This window comes from Micromesistius poutassou (assembly GCF_964030765.1).
Source record: "Micromesistius poutassou genome assembly, chromosome: 16".
NCBI classification, from domain to species: Eukaryota; Metazoa; Chordata; class Actinopteri; order Gadiformes; family Gadidae; genus Micromesistius; species Micromesistius poutassou.
This window is the reverse complement of record NC_140286.1, coordinates 5,194,225-5,215,369: the sequence shown is the minus strand read 5'-3', so window position 1 is coordinate 5,215,369 and position 21,145 is coordinate 5,194,225. Positions and strand designations below refer to the sequence as shown.

At 47.0% G+C, this 21,145-nt stretch overlaps 1 protein-coding gene across 1 annotated transcript; it reads left to right on the top strand.

Moving 5' to 3' along the window:
- The first annotated feature begins 958 nt into the window (after window positions 1–958).
- LOC311361019 (serine/threonine-protein kinase tousled-like 1-B) lies at window positions 959–19,249 on the top strand. The gene is made up of 22 exons (XM_084481189.1): window positions 959–1,410; window positions 3,817–3,938; window positions 5,379–5,447; window positions 5,895–5,933; window positions 6,108–6,183; window positions 6,318–6,361; window positions 6,488–6,577; window positions 6,774–6,860; window positions 7,172–7,264; window positions 7,588–7,698; window positions 8,095–8,231; window positions 9,311–9,502; window positions 10,321–10,387; window positions 10,743–10,840; window positions 11,284–11,365; window positions 11,564–11,655; window positions 11,865–11,954; window positions 13,110–13,279; window positions 14,442–14,577; window positions 15,136–15,247; window positions 15,603–15,710; window positions 16,597–19,249. The coding sequence occupies exons 1-22, from the start codon at window positions 1,287–1,289 to the stop codon at window positions 16,747–16,749; spliced, it is 2,292 nt and encodes a 763-aa protein (XP_084337315.1). The 5' UTR covers window positions 959–1,286; the 3' UTR covers window positions 16,750–19,249.
- The last annotated feature ends 1,896 nt before the right edge of the window (window positions 19,250–21,145 follow it).

Sequence of the window (21,145 nt, the reverse complement as noted above, 5' to 3'; positions counted from 1 at the left end):
TTATATCTACTCCATAGCAGTATATTATTTTGGTTAGTATTAACTTATTAGTACATTCTCCTTTGGCTGTTTTAGCTGAAAACATTTTAATCTGTGAGCAACTAGTTAAACGTGGGTGAATCTGCAATGTGTCGAAGTCCAAATACACATATCAATAATATGTTGTTTGAATGCATGTGAGACGAGTAGGTGAATATATGTAGCAGTATGCTCGGCACCAAGGGAAAATTTGTGGTCACCTTTCCCAAGATGAATGCAAAAGGCTGCACTGCACCAAATTTGGAACAAAAGACATTCCATCGCGAGCCACACATCACTGTCCCACCTGCGCCGTGCACTCTCTCAACAACTTGCATCTCAGCCCGCGACAATAGCATACCAAGGCAAGACCATGGCCCCACCTAAAGAAAATGGCACTCGTGCGCATGTACGTGGCCGCGCAGGCGCACACACACACACACACACACACACACACACACACACACACACACACACACACACACACACACACACACACACACACACACACACACACACACACACACACACACACACACACACACACACTTAAAAATGTATGTAATGTAGGACCTGCCACTATGTTATTTGTAACTATTTTTATATTGATTCATCATTCATCCATATGCGAACTTTCATGAAATATGTTTGCTATAAAAAATAAAATAACTATCCGACTATAGTGCAAAAGACATGTTTTACTTTATTATTTACTCATAGGCTTGAAAGGCTTCAAACAGTATAAACCAATACATCCCTGATATAAACATGAACTTCCGGCCATTTTCTGAAGCGTTTGTTGTTTTCCGCTGAGGAGAAGCTGTTCTCGGGTCAACGTCGATTTTGGTCTGCCAATAAACATGATCCGAATTTCGGAAGTGAGCAAAATGATCCTGGATCAGCGTGTGTGTGCGTTTGTGTGTCGGTGTCATGCCATCCCCCTCGCGCCTGCTAGGTGCGCCCCAGCCTCGCGATAGCCTCTTCCAGAATCAAAGCTCCCCTCGCGAACTGGATGCTGACAGACGCGCGGTCATCATGCAAAGGTTACATTGTATCCATTTCAGCGAATCTTACGTACGCGAAGAAGGCACTCTGCAGGACCGACACGTTATCAAAACGCGAGGCGGATAAACAAACATGCACTGAACACATTGGCCGCGGTTTTTTTTTACTACACGAAGTGTTGAACGATGCACGCAAGTTTGGGATTTCGGATTTGATCGGATGGCGTTGTGTGTGCTGGCTCCGCTCGGCAGCAAAGTGGCTTCATGAGTGTCCAAAGTAACAGTGGAAGTGGTGGAAGTTTGGAGGCGACGCCATCTTGGTCACAGCTCTCCTCGTCCCCAACGATTACTCAACAACATATAACGGCGACCGCCAAGACCAAGGAAGGTATATCGCGCACAAATGCACGGATAACATCAATCCCTTGACGCTGGCTCTTTCGCGATCTTTTTTTTCGTAGTAGTTTTTGTGGGGGGCCATGATGACATGTCGACCAGCTGTTGGTGGAAGTAAAAATGGATGTCAAGTTCACTGATGCCGTGAATCGGAACCCAAACGTCAGCTGTCAGTTGGGTGGATGGCCGGCGTAGTAGCAGCAGCGAGCTACCGCGTTCCCTCACAAAGACACGGCTAGCCTCGCTGTGGTTCGGGCGGTTGTTTTAGATTTCGCCGTTTCCCCGTACTTATGATCGAAATCGATCTATATTGCGCAGCACTTTTTGCTCCATTGTGTGTCTCCCTACACAAACATCCGAGTGGAGATAGAGACACCGTGTGTATGAATGTAACGCAAAGCACTCACCCGGTGCTCTCAACTTAACACAAGGCCTTGGCTTTTACTTGTAGACTGTCATGGTGTGGTAGCCTACGTTTTGGTGTACTTTGCATATCGCCGACTGCAAAACTTTTAATCAAAACGAGCTACAAACTATGAGCTCACCGGTGTACTAGAACTGTAACGTTAAAGGGATCCAGCTTTGGACTATTGTCTATTCGCTTTATTCCTCCACGGACTATCAATCGGACAAAGTTTAGGTAGTAAACTGGCATAATTCGTGGTGTTGTTTGACTAGGTAAAAAATGGAAGCTATTTCAAACAATTAGGGTTCCCTAAGACAACCTTGTATACAGTGTCTATTACTGTTTAACAGTGTAAGGCTGTTGTGATATAATAGCCATTCTACATTCTAGAGCTGGGTTAAATATGATCGAAAATGGCTATATATATCTAACCAAGAAAACACCCACCCTCGTTTCAACGTTCGTTAAGAGCCGCGATTCATCGCCAGCCGAAAACACAACTACATGTGTGTCATAGTTTCTGCATTCTGATGCTGTTTCACCCACCATACGTGTTCGTGGGCAGGAGAAGGCAGATTTTCTTATCATAAAGTACATTGACGTACATGTGTATCCCAATGGCCTTTACTACAGAGCCCTAATCTATTTGTATTGATACTAAGTGACCTGTTCAGAACCTAATCAAACATCTTTGGACATGTCTCGCTCTACGGGCTCATGCATTATCCACCATCCTGTTGCTTTCAACAGAGACACCATGGAGGTGAAGAAGTGTTCGTTTGCTGCCAGGCAAACAATTCATGGTTGTTGTTATTCTAAAATGGGAGGTGAGAGGCCTGCTCAGTGTTGGAAGGAGCTTCTGTGTTGAGACTGATTTATTGATGCCCTCTGTCCGACACATCCTGCTAGTCTTCAACAGCACTGTTTTCCCTGATGTAGGCTTGCTATTGAGGCCAGTAAGACCAAACCTGTGTCTCTCTTGTTGTCGGATAGCCGGGTCAAAGACCATCAGCGTTGCCATTTTAGTGTCTCATCTTAAGCATCACTACCTGATCCGTGTCCACTTTACCGAGATAGTACGGAATGCAGAACAATCTTGATTATAATACTTAATTACCCACTATCCCTGTAAGCTGTTCTGGTTAGGTCAAGGGGGAGACCCCAGGCACTGGCTAACCTGTTATCCACTGTTGTTGTTGAAACCTAAGCTGGTTATGATGATGCACACTATGATAACAAATGTATTTGATGTCCAGTCTGTAATGGTTTGTAGGGGTACAGCAGCTATAGTCTATATATATATATATATATATATATATATAATCAGAACGTCCACTGTCTGGCTTTAGACTTGGAGCAGTTGTAGTTTAGGGATACACCAGCTAGTGCCTATAGCATATCCAGTGTCCTCAACCAGTAGTGGCTAACCCCAGCAAATAACTATCCTATTGGATAGTTTTTTTTAAGTCTTTAAGTTGTACTAGTTTAGGAGTACTTTTGCTAGCTGCTATATGATATCCACTGTTTTATAGCAGTATTTTTTTAGGGGTACACTAACAAAGAACTATCCTATTTGATGTCCCCCTTGTCTTTAAGTTGTTCTAGTTAGGAGTACTTTAGCTAGCTGCTATAGGATAGCCACTGACTCCACGCAGTCGTGGTTTAGGAGTACACCAGCTAGCTGCTGTAGGATATCCACTGGCTTAAAGCAGTCATGGTTTAGGGGGACACCGGCTAGCTGCTGTAGGATATCCACTGACTCAAAGCAGTCGTGGTTTAGGAGTACACCAGCTAGCTGCTGTAGGATATCCACTGACTTAAAGCAGTCGTGGTTTAGGGGGACACCGGCTAGCTGCTGTAGGATATCCACTGACTTAAAGCAGTCATGGTTTAGGGCGACACCAGCTACCTGCGGTAGGATATCCAGTGTCATCAATTGGCCGTAGTGATTTAGGGGGACACCAGCTAACCTGTGAACCTTCCCAACGCCAGGGCCCATGGAGGAGCTGCACAGCCTGGACCCTAGGAGACAAGAGCTGCTGGAGGCCAGGTTCATGGGCGCCGTCAGCGGGAACACGGGCGGCAGCACTGGCAGCACCAGTGGGGGGGCCAAGGTAATGTGTGAGTGTGTGGGTGCGTTGGCGCGGTCGCCCACAGACCTATTGTCGGCATGGGTTTTGATATTGAGTACTGTCAGACCTGGGTGTAGGAGGGTGGGGATACTCCTAGCCCTGCCGCAGAGCCTGTAGCCCACGTAAGGATTTTGTTTGCTCCATTATCACCTATTTGGAGGTAAAAGGTGGCATTCCGTTAGCGTTTGATGTTGTATTAGTGCTTGAGGAATTTAGATGGATGTAGCACATTAGCCCATTTGTTGTCTGACAACAAACAATGCTCTTTGTTGTGGAGATATCCTGCTGCTCCTTTGTATGATGGAGGCATATACAAGGTTGACCCCCCCTGATGGAGAGGATACAACGATAAGCTAGAGCAAACATAAAGGTCTGCCTGCTACCTCTCTCTGTTGGCGCTGTAGCATCATCAACCCAGTCAGGGAGCTGGCCCAAAGCTAAGCGAAGACGATGAATGGGACCTGGCATAAACAAGGGACAGAGAACGTTTCAAAGTGGCCATTTTGTTTTTCTTAGCTTGGCTGTTTACAGTCCTTGAGTGATGCCAGACAAGTCTTTCAAGAAACGTGTATTTGTAGTTTTTCCTACGGCTGCCGAAAGGTACATTAGTATCGGACGCTATTGCCCTGATTAATTTCTATTTACTTTAAAGTTGTCAAGATATTGTTGTGACCGCAGTTACATTTTATCTGTTTGCTATGAACAAATGCGTAGGCTAGAGAATGGATAGATTAAACAAATAAATGTGATTGAATAGCTGTGGCTTCATCCTTCAGGGTGACTTTTATTACAAATATTGAGTTGAGCTCAGTTGATAAAATGGAGCAGAGAATGTCATTGTTACAGTTTGTTACATGGTTAAAGAATCTGAGCAATCTTTTTCACCAGGTGGTTGTCTTGTTTAACATTGTATGTCGGCTATCTTTTTTTCACCCAAAAGTTTAACAATATTAGCCCTACTTAAATCTGTACATCTTTGTTAGGATCCCAAGTACAGCTTAAAATGTCCGTAGGTAGGGTCAATGTCCAAAGGCCATGCACTCCTAGGCTGTCTCAAGATCTCATCAGGCAAAGACCTTAGCTCCACATCCTTTCAATCCTAGCGGGCTATCAGTAAGCCAAGTACTGACCGTAATCCAAGCTTGCTATCAGTAAGCTAATCATCATAACTGACCCAGTCTTCATCTGTATTGACGGTGCTTGGTTAATCACTTATCCGTTGTCCAATATATATTCAAAAGCAAATTGTTCTAATCGGGAGAACCTGTAAAACATCCCAAGTATGTTTACCTTAACAATACTCGTATGCTTTTGGAGGGTTGTAAGGGACTTAAAGAGACCTCATGGGTTGCTCGTTCCACCATTTTGAGGAAGCATGCATGAGGACCTAAACGTTAACAGGGCTGTGTTCGGTGTTGTCAGGGTCTGGCCAACGAGTGCTCCAACCACAGCTATGGCAGCCTGGGCTCCTCCAGTGACAAGGAGTCGGAGGTAAGTGGAAAACACTCACTCACATTCACATAGCCACACACACACTACAGCCACACACACACTACCACCCTCGCTCCTAACGCACCAAGAGATACTGTTTGATACTCAAACGTGAACACGCACATCTCCCATAGTAGTTTTAAAGAGGCTTGGTGCTCCAGCCACATTGACAAGGATATTAATGCTTTAAATGCATGGACAAGTTATGAGTTATCCTATTATCCGTTCACAGTATCCTGAAGGGATGATCACGATGAGTGAATACAAATTGATGTATTTTTTATTTTATCATTCAAATCTACACAAGAAAGGCCTTGGACGACAGGAGGGAGGGAGGGAAGGGTGCGGGGGGGCGTCTCTCTTTTCTCTGCACTAAATGATTGAGTATTAAATGGCTCCCTCCTGCTGTGTGTCTCTTGTCTTTCCCACTGTCTCCCCTCTCTCCAGAACTCTGATATGAAGAGGGGCAGCTCCCCGGCCTACTCGGTACGTACCATGCCTGCTGAGCTCTTCACCCCCCCCCCCCCAACCCTCAACTCCCTCCCTCCCCTCCCCCCCTCCCCTGGATGTCCTTTACCTGCCTTTCAGCGTAGCTCTTTCTACTCGTTTTGCCTTACCCTCCCGGTTCTTTTGTTGTTGTTTTTCTCGCTGGCCTTACAGACCCCAGAGAAGAAGCACTCCGAGTCGTCCCGGGGGAGGAAACGGAAAGCCGACACCCATTCGGACAGCAGCCAGGGTATGACGGACACTTCTCGTCTAGCCAATCGCAGCACTCTGCTTGCGCTAGTCGTGGCAGCGCTCGCCTCCTTTTTTTTTCTTTTTTTTTAACAATATCATGTTAACGTTTTTTTATTTATTTCTCTACTTCAGGGAAGACCTCAACTCGCGGGCCCAAAATCAGTGACTACTTTGACGTGAGTGTCCATTTTTAAAAAACAAACGCAGCTCTTCTTGGCGTTAGCATTAGCACTAACCCTCAGGTGGTTCACCCTCCCCATGTCCATCTGTTCCCCCCCCCCCTCCCCCTCCTCCTCCTTTAGTTCCAGGGTGGGAATGGTTCCAGTCCTGGCAGGGGTCTCCCTCCAGCCCTCCGCTCCCCACAGAACTCCCACTCAGCTCCAGGCTCCATCGTAAGAACCCAGACATGGAAAAATGTCTGTTAAAACGGCGGCATTGTTGTTGTTGTTGTTGTTATGGTTTGTTTGTTGTGGTTTTCTCCGTCTGGGGATCAGCGGACGGGTCGTCAAGGAGCGGGGAGGGGTTTGTGTCTTGAACTATCTGGACATGGCCAGGGAGGGGATTTGAATTGTATTGTTTTTCTTTCAGGTGCGACAGAACAGCTCCTCTCCTACCAGCCTGTGTTTCGGAGAACAGCTGATGAATCCTAAGGCCTTGTCCAGCAAGTGTGTCCAGGTAAACACACGCATCAAAAAGAAGGGAGTGACACGGGACCTCTCAGAGGAGGCCGTTGGTCAGCGAGCCCAGCTAACCATCTGATGGTGGCTTGTCCACCATTAGAGGATTCCCACGCACTCATCCATGCTCTCTTAAACATGGCCGAAGGAGGGGATCCATGCCGTTACACTCCGTAATATTGTTTGTCAATGAAACTTCACTGGTATTAGAAGTACTACTGTCTGCACGGTCCCTCCAGTCCTGCCGTATTTGTGGATCAGCCTCTGAGGTCCAATCCCACTCCGTTCTGCCTCTCTTCCTCCTCTCAGACAGAGCTGACGGGCCTGAAGCTGGCGGCGCTGGAGAGCAACAAGAGCCTGGACCTGGAGAAGAAAGAGGGCCGCATCGACGACCTGCTCAGGGTACTTACTTTACTTCCTTTGTGGTCACCGGGGCGACTGTGAAGGAACGCGATTCCGTCTGCACTGTTGAAAATGACCCAAAGCACTGTGTCAAAGACCAACTGCCTCTGATTGGGTCCAAATTAGAGCCCGGTGATTTGTTCTGCAGGTCAGTCCCTGTTTGTAGGGCAAGTGACGTCACCTGACACCAATTTGAGCCAATCACAGACTGCGATTGAAACAACCTGTGTGTCGTACCAAATCATGCACTTTTCAGTGGGGTCTGACTTCTGAAGTGCAGACCTTGTTTTAAAAGAGCTTTGGGTTCCCTTTTCTCTCTACAGGCCAACTGTGACCTTCGGCGACAGATAGACGAGCAACAGAAGCTTCTGGAGAAGTACAAGGAGAGACTGAACAAGTGTATTACCATGAGCAAGAAGCTGCTCATAGAGAAGGTAGTGTGTGTGTGTGTGTGTGTGTGTGTGTGTGTGTGTGTGTGTGTGTGTGTGTGTGTGTGTGTGTGTGTGTGTGTGTGTGTGTGTGTGTGTGTGTGTGTGCTCTGTTTGCTTTACCCATGTTTTGCGATGTTTGATTTAAAATGAAAACACGTAACGTGTAACCAGATATTTTTCTAAAACAAAACGATAGTCGTGTTTGTTGCTGTGGTACAAAATGATACAAACCACGATGTGAGTCTTGCTACTTCTGGAAAACGTTCACTCATCGTGTGTGTGTGTGTGTGTGTGTGTGTGTGTGTGTGTGTGTGTGTGTGTGTGTGTGTGTGTGTGTGTGTGTGTGTGTGTGTGTGTGTGTGTGTGTGTGTGTGTGTGTGTGTGTGTGTGTGTGTGCAGAGCACCCAGGAGAAGCAGTCATGCCGGGAGAAGAGCATGCAGGACCGCCTGCGTCTGGGCCACTTCACCACGGTGCGTCACGGGGCCTCCTACACGGAGCAGTGGACGGACGGATACGCATTCCAGAACCTGGTCAAGTACGGGCGCACACACACAGTACAGAACCATGTTGAGTACAGACGGACACACACACAGTACAGAACCATGTTGAGTACAGACGGACACACACACAGTACAGAACCATGTTGAGTACAGACAGACACACACACACACACACACCGTACAGAACCATGTTGAGTTCGGACACACACACACACACACACACACACACTAGAGAACCATGTTGAGTACGGACAGACACACGAAGTGCAAAACCTAGTCGAGGAGCGACAGACACATAGAACTTAGTCGAGGAGGGACACACACGGAACAGAACCTAGTTAAGTACGGACGGACACACACACACACACACGCCCATACACAGTCACGCAGGCCTTTATTATTTGATGGAATATTTGATATAACTTAATGTGGACTCTGAGGGTTGACCGCAGTGGGACGTGACAGGGCAGGTTTACTTCTGAGTCATGTGGATGACTGGCTCCAGCCTACTCAGGAACTGCAGGCTGGAGGAAGCGGATCATTAGAGGGAAGCCATCGCAGCGATAGGATTGGCCAATAAAGATTCTCATCATTTGCTGTTTTTTTTTTTTTCCCTATAAATGGCATCGCTTTAAGTCTGACAGGAGGAGAAGGCAAATCCACTTACACTACATTACTTGTATTGACCTTATCTTTGGTTTGGGCTGTTAAAATCACATCCATTACAATACCAAAAAAACACAGGGCTGCACATATCTCTTATCTGTGATAACCCCGGCACCGTGACCTTCCACCGCTGGGTGTGATGATTACTATTGAGAAATTATAACTAACGTTTATTGATGCCCCAATCAGGACAGACTCTGCTTGTTTACTATAAAACCTGGCTCTTCGAAATTCCCCAAAATGGCTGCCTGCCGACGCACTGACTGCAACATCATCGCTGGGCACCAGCTCTTTAAAGGACACACATTCACTGTGTGTGTGTGTGTGTGTGTGTGTGTGTGTGTGTGTGTGTGTGTGTGTGTGTGTGTGTGTGTGTGTGTGTGTGTGTGTGTGTGTGTGTGTGTGTGTGTGTGTGTGTGTGTGTGTGTGTGTGTGTGTGTGTGTGTAGGCAGCAGGAGGGCATCAACCAGCAGCGGGAGGACATTGAGCGACAGAGGAAGCTGCTGGCCAAGCGCAAGCCGCCCAACCCGGCCTCGCCCTCGCTCTCCGTCGCCTCCACCTCTGAGCCCAAGCAGCGCAAGACCAAGGTCGTCAACGGCAACGACCCCGACCCCTTCCTCAAGCCCTCTCTGCCGCAGCTGTGAGTTCAAACGTCCATTTTTTTTTTATCAAAGCAGACATCAGGGGGGGGATCAAACCCGGTGCCTTTGGGCCGGGCCCCCTAGCCGCTACGATACACTGCCCTTGATATCCTGCTAATGAGCCCATCACTGTCTTAGTCATTGTAGCAGACGCTTGTATCCAAGGCGACAGGGAACTGGGACCAATGGGGAGCAGGTGGGGGGCGGGGTTAGGGCGTCGTGCTCTCTATGTTGACTACAGGTAGAATGCGGACATTGGCGATCAAATGTAGTCACCAGGGAGTCGGGCACTCTGTATTAGAAGTATGAGCCAACAGTCATCATATGACCATTTTGTTTCCTGCTCTTTGGCTCAACAGATTCTAAAGAGTATACACAAACACATTTGTTCATGACTTGTGTCAAAATCAAATGGACTTCCTCTGTAGCTGTAAGAATGCCAATCCACCACAAGCCCACTGTACGAAAAGGGTCATCGTGCTTACACAATAAGGTGTACTTCCACATTTTCAGTCCATGTATTTCTGTAGCTATCGGATACTTAAGATCTATTTTGACTTCACACTGGGAAACAAATTGCAGTGGGCAACCTGCCAGTTGGTACAGTCCACTGGGTAGGCCTGGTAGGCTGATCCGTCCATATATCAGAGCGGACACTAACTTCTAGGATGACGCAATCTTGAAGTGGGTTGCAATGATGAATCAAACTCTGACCTGGTGTTTAAATGGAGGCCATTTAAGAGGGCTGTCCTGACATGGCTTGTTTCAATGTGCTGCTGCTGTTTTGGTTGAAGAGCTAATGGTGTTGTGTTGACAGGCTGACCCTGGCCGAGTACCACGAACAGGAGGAGATCTTCAAGCTTCGCCTCGGCCATCTCAAGAAGGTAGGTCACGTTTGCGAAAGACAAGTAGATGAATTGCAGTAATGCAAAAATATAATGCTGTACTATAATATGCGTGACACAAAATTACGCCTAATCAGATGCATGCATGTTCTGGTTGAATCCAGCCTACCTGGAGGTGGCTACCTAACTGCTCCTTAATAGTTTAGTATTTAAACTAGGAGTTGAGTTTATACTCGCCGCGGGTCACCTGGATTCAGGTACTGACTGACTGACTGACTGACTGACTGTGTGTGTGTGTGTGTGTGTGTGTGTGTGTGTGTGTGTGTGTGTGTGTGTGTGTGTGTGTGTGTGTGTGTGTGTGTGTGTGTGTGTGTGTGTGTGTGTGTGTGTGTAGGAGGAGGCAGAGATCCAGGCGGAGCTGGAACGGTTGGAGCGCGTGAGGAACCTCCACATCAGGGAGCTGAAGAGAATCAACAATGAGGACAGCTCCTCGTAAGTCACGCCCCCAACACACACCTCCTCACCGGGTCCACTACAAAGTCATCATTGGAGCAAAAAGACTTCTTAAGCTAAATTTAAACCGCTTCTTGAGTAAAACATTTTTGACTTCTAAAGCAAAATTAAAACGTCTCCTTCAGCAAAATTTAAAACGACTTCTTCGACTTCTTATTTCACAGACGGGACTCGACCCCATATGTGTACATCTGAAGCCATTAACAGCATTTAATGTTTTTACAATGGAAAAAAACTATTTGGTTACAAATGTTGACTTAATGTTTTAAACTTGTTTTTACTAAATTACTATTTTAACAATCCAACAATGCAATCGAATCATTGCGATGAAGTTGTTTAAAAATGTAATCCATCGATATGCTGGCTTTGCTGATGTCTTTTATTGTATTGATGTTTAACCTTCAGTGTGGTCTTTCTCCCAGGTTTAAAGACCACCCTACTCTGAATGAGAGGTACCTGCTGTTACACCTACTGGGCAGGGGCGGCTTCAGTGAAGTCTACAAGGTACACGGCTGTGTGCTGTGGGCCTGCGTTCAGCCAGCGGCCATCTTGGTTCCATCTTGGTTCTAAAAGCTAGCCGGAGTTCAGAACCAAGATGGCGGCCAGCTGAATCAGGCCCAGGTTTCTCCTCTTTTCTGTGTTTATACAGTTGCTCTCTTTCGTGGTTTTAAAAGTGTTATTTTTCTGGGGGGGACTTTGCAGGCTTTTGACCTGTTTGAGCAGCGCTACGCAGCCGTCAAAATCCACCAGCTCAACAAGAACTGGAGAGAGGAGAAGAAGGAGAATTACCACAAGTAGGGACGGCGGGTGCACTTCACACCACCCTTCTTTGACTCTGTTGTCCGTTTCCATGGTTTCTGTCCACTCTGAGTTTGAGTCTTGAGATTCATTGAAGTATTTTTTTAATTGAATTTGCTGTTGTGTTTTAAGGCTACTGTTACATGCACTCCCAACACGTTTCCTGTTGAATCACCACGGTAACAGATATTTTTCCCCTCTGCAGACATGCATGCCGAGAGTACCGGATACACAAGCAGCTGGACCATCCCAGAATAGTCAAACTCTACGACTATTTCTCCCTGGATACCGACACGTGAGTTCCTATGTTAACACTAATGCCGCTTTTCCACCGCCAGTACCTACTCGACTCGACTCGACTCGCCACGCCTTATTTGCGTTTCCATTGGCAAAAAAAGTACCTGGTACCTAGTACCGGGTACTTTTTTTTAGTACTACCTCCGTCGAGGTTCCATGCCAGCGGAGTAGGTACTTTTGTGTGACGTAAACAGGCTGCTGGTAACTGATTGGCCAGCGGCTGTAAATGGGAATATTCACTCAAGATAAGTTGTGTCCGGCGTGGTTGGAGTCCACGAACCCGCTCCCGAGGGGGACACTGATCAGCGTTTCGCCGTGTGTGTCGCTCCTTTCCCGGGGCTAGAGTTAGGCTGCGCGTCGTTATGTGTGTCGGGCGTGGTTGTGTGTGTCCGGCGTGGCTGGAGTCCACGGACCGGCGTTTCGCTGTTTCGTTTCAGTGTCGTTCCTTTCCTAGGGCTCGAGTTTCGCCTCTATCAACGTTACTGTATGACAACAATAGACGCGCAGTCATTGCGCTTTTTATTTTATTTTATTTCCCATCATAACCTTTCCCGGGAATCAGGAAATAGTCTTGATCAGATTCAGATTTCCCGGGAATCGCGTCTCCCGTGATTAAAACCTAATGACGACCCGCCCATGGTGGAGAGGTTCTTTTCTACGACCCGCCCACATTGAAGAGGTACTTTTTTAGATGGAAACGCAACCAAACCGAGTTGAGTCGAGGCGAGTCGAGTCGAGTTGGTACTGGCGGTGGAAAAGCGGCATTATTGGTTGGTCTCAGTCGATAGGGTGCATTCCAAAATGTTTGGAACAGCCTCTGGCCTATTCACTATACCCTCGCACTAGCAATCAGTGGTCATCAGACTCCCCTAACTAATGACGCAGTCTAAGAATCCACATTCTGTATAGTATACATGTGGTTCCTCAGCCCAAAGCTGTTTCGGTGGCCGCTGTAGGATGCTCCTCTAGCTTTATTCTGGGTAGACTGTCGATCCAGGATGTCGAATTAGGATGCGAGGGCGAGCAGAGTCGCCATTGGAATGCACCCCTAGTGATGCCTTTTTCTAGGTCAAACACTGCCTTAGCCGTGGTGTCTAGTAGCCGTAATGCGGTCGTGTCGTCCTGGTTTTTAACTCTCTGATGCTGTGGCCAGGTTCTGCACGGTGCTGGAGTTCTGCGAGGGGAACGACCTGGACTTCTACCTGAAGCAGAACAAGCTGATGTCGGAGAAGGAGGCGCGCTCCATCGTCATGCAGATCGTTAACGCCCTGCGCTACCTCAACGAGATCAAGCCCCCCATCATCCACTACGACCTCAAACCTGGTGGGTCCCCCCCCCCCCCCCCGACAGCATACAAAACCCCTCCACCCGCCCGACTATACACCATCCCCTTCACTCGCCTCACTACACTCTAAAGACCTTCAGCCACCTAACTATTAAGGGTGGGAATTGGCAAATATATGACTATTAGATAGTATATATTTGGGCCACGATTCTTGATTATTGTGATTTTGCGATACAGCAAGTATTGCGATTCGATTCTGATATATATATATATATATATATATATCTATCTCCCCCATTAGCCTGGCTATTGCCAGACGAAGCTCAATCGTAGATTGCAGGTTGGTCTGGGGAGGCTGCTGTCATTTTCTTCAGCACAAGAGGCGTGATCAACGGGCCTAGTTCAACTGACGCTGTACGCAATCGGCTGCTTGCTGTCGCTTCCCTGTCGTCATTGTGTTAAACCAGCCAATAGCGCGCCAGGGGGAGAAGCCAGCTTGGAGATTGGCTCCTACAAAAACGTATCAGAAGCAGAAAGAAATGTATTGCTTTTCTCCAGACCCTTCTGCAGGGCAGAACGGGCTGGGACGGGCCCAGTCTAATCCCCATATCAGTCAAAGACATTACAAAACATGAGGAAAATAAGGCTGCTCAACTCACTTCAAATGTTGCATTTAATTCTGTGAACAACATTATCTTCTACACATTAACTGAAGTGCAAAAGCTAAGTAATAATAATTAGTAATTATATAGTAATTATGTATTTTATTAATAATCATCATAATTATTCTCTGAATAGGAGACCTCTCACATGAATGCTGAGCTCCCAGCACATGTCTTACAATTATTTAAATACAATAGAGTAACATAAAGCAGTCATAATAGAGTAACATAAACCTGAGAATAGTCAAACAAATAAGAGTAAATTAGAGCTTCAATCAAATGAAGAAAAATAAACAAAAATGTCTACTGCTAGAGTCCAGTGCTGTTGGCTGTCGGCTCCTCCTAGCGGAGTGTCGAGGTGTCCCCGAGATGTCACCTCACCCCCACTGCTCCCGACGAGCTGGCTGTCGCCTTGCATGGTTTACTCCACCGTCGGTGTGTGAACGTCAGGCAATAATGTAAAGCGCTTTGGATAAAAGAGCTTTATAAATGCAGTCCATTTAGTGTGTGTGTGTGTGTGTGTGTGTGCATTCTCCAGGTAACATCCTGCTGGTCGACGGCACGGCCTGTGGCGAGATCAAGATCACGGACTTCGGCCTCTCCAAGATCATGGACGACGACAACTACGGCGTGGACGGCATGGACCTCACCTCCCAGGGCGCCGGCACCTACTGGTGAGGGGGCACGCCTGCACGCGCACCGGGCGACACGGGGTTCCCGTGGTAACCGGGTTTCCATGGCGACCCATCTAGGGGCCACTTCATGGATCTTATTTTGAATGCCCAATTTTGGTTACACTACCAATACGCCATCTTCTGACTTTGTAGTCGGAGGACGACCCAATATGTGAGGAACAGAACGTGTTTTACTGAAGTGCCATTCAGTTTTTTTTTTTTTTTAAGCTGATGCTTTTATCAATAGCCATGTGAATAATTCAGTGAACGGTGAATAATTCAGACACAGGCCGTTCAGCAGCAGGCAGGCGTCTTGCTGAAGGGGGCCTACAGGTTAGTGTTAGGGTTCAAAGCCGGTGCCATTCAGCTGGAAATCTGCGCCCCTTAGCCGCCACGCTATCCTGCCTCTGTCACGGTGTGGTCTTGAGGCATTGACAAGGGGTGTGTGTGTGTGTGTGTGTGTGTGTGTGTGTGTGTGTGTGTGTGTGTGTGTGTGTGTGTGTGTGTGTGTGTGTGTGTGTGTGTGTGTGTGTGTGTGTGTGTGTGTGTGTGTGTTAGGTACCTGCCCCCAGAGTGCTTCGTGGTGGGGAAGGAGCCTCCTAAGATCTCCAACAAGGTGGACGTGTGGTCTGTAGGAGTCATCTTCTTCCAGTGTCTCTACGGACGCAAGGTACGGGACCGTCGACAGAGCATTCACCTGGAACGCTTGTAACAACGCACGCATTCAGTTGATGCATAGAAACCTTTTGGAGAATTGAACCAGTTAAGAAATGTTAGCTGACAAAACGGTCAACCAATGACCACCCACTGATGACGGCCAGACGTTTTTGTTTCCATCTCCCTGGTGATTCCACCTTCTGGTCACGATGCTTGCTCATCCTACATTAAAGACTGTCAATTGATTGTCTGCAAAATATCTGAGATGAATCACATTCAGCAGTAATTAAGACGATGTAAAGGTCCTCCAATAGGCCTCTAGGAGTGTGGTTGGTCCTGACTGGTGGTTTCTGTTCCTCTGTCCTCAGCCGTTTGGACACAACCAGTCCCAGCAAGACATTCTCCAGGAGAACACCATCCTGAAAGCCACCGAGGTCCAGTTCCCTGCTAAACCACAGGCCAGTACGGAGGCCAAGGTACTCACTCACTCACTCACTCACTCTCTCAGGAGAAGGGATTTATCCTAGGGTCATATTTAAACCACAAAATGCATCACTTTCTTTCAACATTTATTTTTCTATATCCACACATTTGTCATAAGTGAGATTTTCCTCCTGTTAAAGGTGTGTGTATAATTTAGTGGCATCTAGTGGAACGGACTTGGCAGAAGTAGAGTATAATGTTCATGAGTGTTTTTAATTGGTGTATAAACCCATGAAAATTAGACAATGAGCTCTTTACCTGGGGAGCGGGTCCTCTTCCACAGAGCCCACCGTGGGGTTTGACCAGTAGCCCACAACAGATAAAACAACATTGGAGAGGACGTGTTCTCAATTATTAATTGAAATAGCGTTCCACCCTGTAAGCCATGACCCATAGTTTTACAGACCGAACAACTACACACAGGTTGTAGATCTATCGAGGAACCTCGACACTTTGCCACTCGATGACCTCCTTTTGGAGGTACTTTCTTGCACCTTACAGGCCGGTAAAGGCCACCGTAGCCCCGCCTATCGAGAGGGCTGTAGGGGAGTATCCTGTTTGTTGCAGTCTGCAACCTCACCGCTAGAGGCCACTAAATCCCACACACTACACCTTCTAAAACAAGTGGCGAAAAACACGTTTTATCAAGCATGATTTTATTTTTTTCAGCATGATTTTTTTTTTTTTCAGCATGATTTTTTTTTAAATCGTTTTCGTTATGAATTACTTTCTAAATCCATTTTTGTGAGTACCCAGCAGTGGGGAATGCCACGCCCTGATGGTCGCCTGTCTGTCAGTCACATTGCTCCAGTAACACTGTAGTCCACAGACGGAACCTGCTAGTCCAGTACATCAACATGCCTCCTCCTCCCCTTCCAGGCGTTTATCCGGCGCTGTCTGGCCTACCGCAAGGAGGACCGCTTCGACGTCCACCAGCTGGGGGCCGACGCCTACCTCCTCCCCCACATGAGACGCTCCAACTCCTCCGGCTCCCTCCAGCCCCCCTCCTCCTCCTCGCTCTCCACATACTGATTGGCTCCCCCCTGGACATGACTGACGCCGCTCTCCGGCCAATCCCGCGACGCCTGGGACGGGTTGGTGGATCAAACGGGTGGGGGCTAGAGAGAGGGGTGGGGGGGGGGGGGGGTTGAGGGGGGAGGGGAGTACAGGAGGGATGGAAGAGGGGAACAGGGGGAGGTGGGTACGAGGGCTGGTGCCCGGCGTGGACCGGGTCGAGCGACGTGGAGAGAGAGCGAGAGAGAGGTGGACCGGAGAAAGTGACTGGATTTGTTGTGCACCGCTGTGCTGCTGGACGGGCCCTGGCGTGCGAGGTCACTCTGGCCTTGAGGCTCGCCGGTGATGTGTTTTCAAACTTCTAACCCCCCCCCAACCACCACCACCACCACCACCCTTTTACCCCTCGTTAAAACCCCAGCAGAAACACTTGTAACGCAGCCGTGGCAGCGACCTGAAAACCTTTAAGCCCCCGCCCCCCACCTCTTTGAAAGCCCAGCCCATGGAGGTCAGGCAGTTGACCCCCCCCCCCTCAAACCCCCAACCCCCCCCCCCCCCCCCCCACACACACACACACACATCAAATGTTTCCATAGAAACTCTGTGCTGTAGGAGCAGGCCCAGAGTGTCCCATGGGTAGAAGCCACATGGCCGTGTCTACCCAAGACAAAAAAATGGTGGTTTCATCTCACGGACTTGACCTTCTTCGTGGAATGCATGTGGCTTGAGTTGGGGTGGGGGGGGTTCCTGTTCATTGTGGCGGGACAGTGATGTGACCCCTTCTCTCTCCCCCCCCCCGGTGAGAAGTAAACCCCAGAAATTCCTGGGGTAATGGTCCGGTTGTGAATTGCACTTGGCGATCGGCGATCCATGGCTGTTTCTAGGGCTCTCTGTGGCGCCAGGTGAGACCATGACACAAACCAAGTGCACCCCCTCCCCCCCCCCCCCCCCACCCCCCCGTTTATTTTAGTTTTTTTTTTACTTATGTTCACCTGTTTTGGATCGCGGGCCACCGGTCCGGAGTCACTCAACGCGGGAGAGTCCATGCGTTTGTCTTAAAGCGTTGCCGCTGTTCCGGATAGAGGTACTTGAAGCGTTAGCCCGGGCTGTATACAAGCTACCGTGTTGCCGTCACAGTAAAAAAACTAAAAAATAAACAAGAGAAAAAAGCAAGCTCTCCGATACCGTCATCATCGACAGACCATCCCCAGATGGACTTACACCGAAGGATTGGATCAAGTGTTACAGATTTTTACACTTTTTTTTTCTTTTGGCATCACAGAATTACTTCAAGGACAGGAGTGGGGCAAAAGGGGGTGGATGTACATTTCATAAGTAGGAGCCAAGCGTTTGAAAAACATGTACCGATGAATCCCACTCTCACCGTGTCTGTGTTCCTCCGTCGCCAGGGGGGGGGGGGGGGGGGGGGCGCTTGTCATTTTTGCTGCTACAAAATGTTTGCTTTTAGTTTTGTGACGTGTGGACGCCTTCCGCCTAGAAACATACATACTTGAAATGCGTTAAGAGAAAACTTTTTATTTTTTTTTATTTTTTTTTAATTTCCACACAGAACTTGCGACGTTCACTGGCAGTCACGGGCAAGCATTCGTCATCGGTGTCAATTGTTCGGGCTTCGTGTAGAAGTTTCAACAGTCGTTGTTAGGTAGCAAGTCCCCTGTCCCCCCCCGTCCCCCGTCTCTACCCTGGTGTGTCGTGCGATGATGCTAAAAGGGGATGACGATACGTTTCAGTTTAAGAAACCAAATAAAGAGACAACAGGATAAGGGTTGTGCTTTTAAGAAGCTAGTCTCGATGCCAACATATGCTAACCTTCCCTAAAAAAAAAAAAAAATTAAATGGAGAAAAAAAGCATTACTTTGTGGGAGTGCGGTCGGATGTGCATGTGTGTTATGTAGCTCCCCCTGGAGCTGGAGACCACCTGGCTCATGGCCAGGACACCTGAACCAGGGTTGTACCGTGGTGGAAGTGAAGATCCTACAAATAAAATGGCGCACTTTGCCGACCGATGCTACATTGAAGTCTTAATTTGCTGTTTTGTGCTGAAGCCCATTGCAGACGTCAAAGGAAGACGATAAAACACGCAGTGACTGCAGTCTACAGCTCTGAGTTTTGTATAACGTTTTGTTGGATCTCTTCGGGTCACGTAGGAGGGATTCCGCTTGCTGCCGCTCAATAAAGGCACATGGTGACACGCAACGGCACAAATGAAAACCAATCGACGTTGTATTCACTTACTATGGATTCAAGTTAAATTTGACCTTGCTAAAGTGGGTTCAGGCTGTACTGTCTCCTTTGCTGTTGAACACACCCATCCCCTTAGGTTCTGTTATACCCCTTCCTCCTTCATTTGAGGACACACCTGTATGAAGTGTGTGTGTTGGCATCGGGCACATCCCTGACTGTTGGTGACATCACAAGACAGGTGGAAGTACTGCATTAAGGCAACGGCAGGTCATGTCATTCATATGCAATAAAGATTGCCTTACAAGTCCTACAACGCATGTGTTTTGTGTGTGAATAGCATGTTTATAGTGTATGTGTCAACTATACAGAATACTATTAATACTATATATCCATACCTGCAAAATCATAAGGGTTGAAAAAGGTGACAAACTAAACCGTTGTAGGGGGGTCTGGGGGCATCCCCCCCAGCCACATTTTACCATTTTAACATGTAAATTAAGCATTCTGGTGTACTCCCAGAAGAAAATAAAGGGAAAAGAACATTTCTTATAGTAAAAATGGCACATTTATTAACCCATAAACTGGTCATTTACGACTGAGCAGTCCACTCCAGGACTGGAACGATGGGGAAAAAAACGCGCGCTGTGGTATATCTTGATAGCGATTGGTGAACGTGGAACGTGATTTGGCCAAAAGAATTTTTATTGTGAAGATAGCAAACTTGTTTCTCGCTCATTATACAGTCGGTTATTATCAGGGGTGCACATAACTTTTTTAGTGAGTTACTCATTTGAGTACCAGGAGATGGTGTTCGGTACGCACTCCACACGTAGCGTCGTTTTGATAATAATAAAGGCGATTAATTAATTAATGATAAGGGGGGGGAGAGTGTTTGGTTGCGGTCGGGCAGGATTGTTGACGGGGGGTCCAGTCCGTCACTGCCACGGAGCGATAGGATTTCTCACAGTGACGGATATTGCGATCAGCTGATTTTGCGCAGTTCTCCAGTGTGCGCGCGGTGCCCACAGCGGTGCACACAGCGCTCCGGCTCCGTTTTGCCTTTTTTTTTTGCAGGTGGGGAGACGCAGAAGTAGTACAAGATACACGTGTAGTTTTGATGACCTGACGGTGAGTTACGCAAAGGCGCTGTAGTGGCACAGGTGACGTTACGCATCGCTGATTATGGGCGCGCATGCGTACTTGCGTACCAGTTGCGTACCAGTTATGCGCACCCCTGGTTATTATACGGTTTGCAGGTATGATTTAATGATTGATTTAATGATCATTATATATATATTAATGATTATATATATATATATATAATCATTAAAAAATTATATAATTTTTTAATACATTTTTTTAATAGAATTTTATATATATATATATATATATATATATATATATATATATATAAAATTCTATTAAAAAAATGTATTAAAAAATTATATAATTTTTTTTATAAATAAAAAAAATGATATATAAAAATGTTTATCTGAAAAAACTTATTATAATTAATATAATTTTTTTTAAATATATATATATATATATATATAATACCTGCAAACTAGTCACCTTTCGCCGTTTTCAACTCAAAATAGATAATTTAATGATAATAGTGAATCGTTTAGATCCAAAGAAGGGGGGGGGGGGGGGGGGGGGGGCAAACCAATCAACCAACCATAGACTGTATAATAACCAGGGGTGCGCAAGTACGCATGCGCGCCCATAATCAGCGAGGTCACTTGTGCCACTACAGCGCCTTTGCGTAACTCACCGTCAGGTCATCAAAACAAAACTACACGTGTATCTTGTACTACTTCTGCGTCTCCCCACCTGCAAAAAAAAGGCAAAACGGAGCCGGAGCGCTGTGTGCACCGCGCGCACACTGGAGAACTGCGCAAAATCAGCTGATCGCAATATCCGTCACTTGCGTGGCTTTCCCACTAAGATAGCTTTCTTTATAAAACATTAGTATGTTTTCTCAATGGATCTCCACGAATCACACAAGTGGCCAATTTTGTTAAAAAAAGAAAAAGCGAATTTCGCCGAAAGGTGACTAGTTTGCATGCCTGTATATCATATACTATAATATATTACTACTGCATTAGATGACTCACAGGTTAAATGCATGCAAACCCACATCTGACTTTTCAAGGCGGGGTTGGACTCTCCATTTAACATGGATCTTGTGATTTTTAAAAGATTAGGA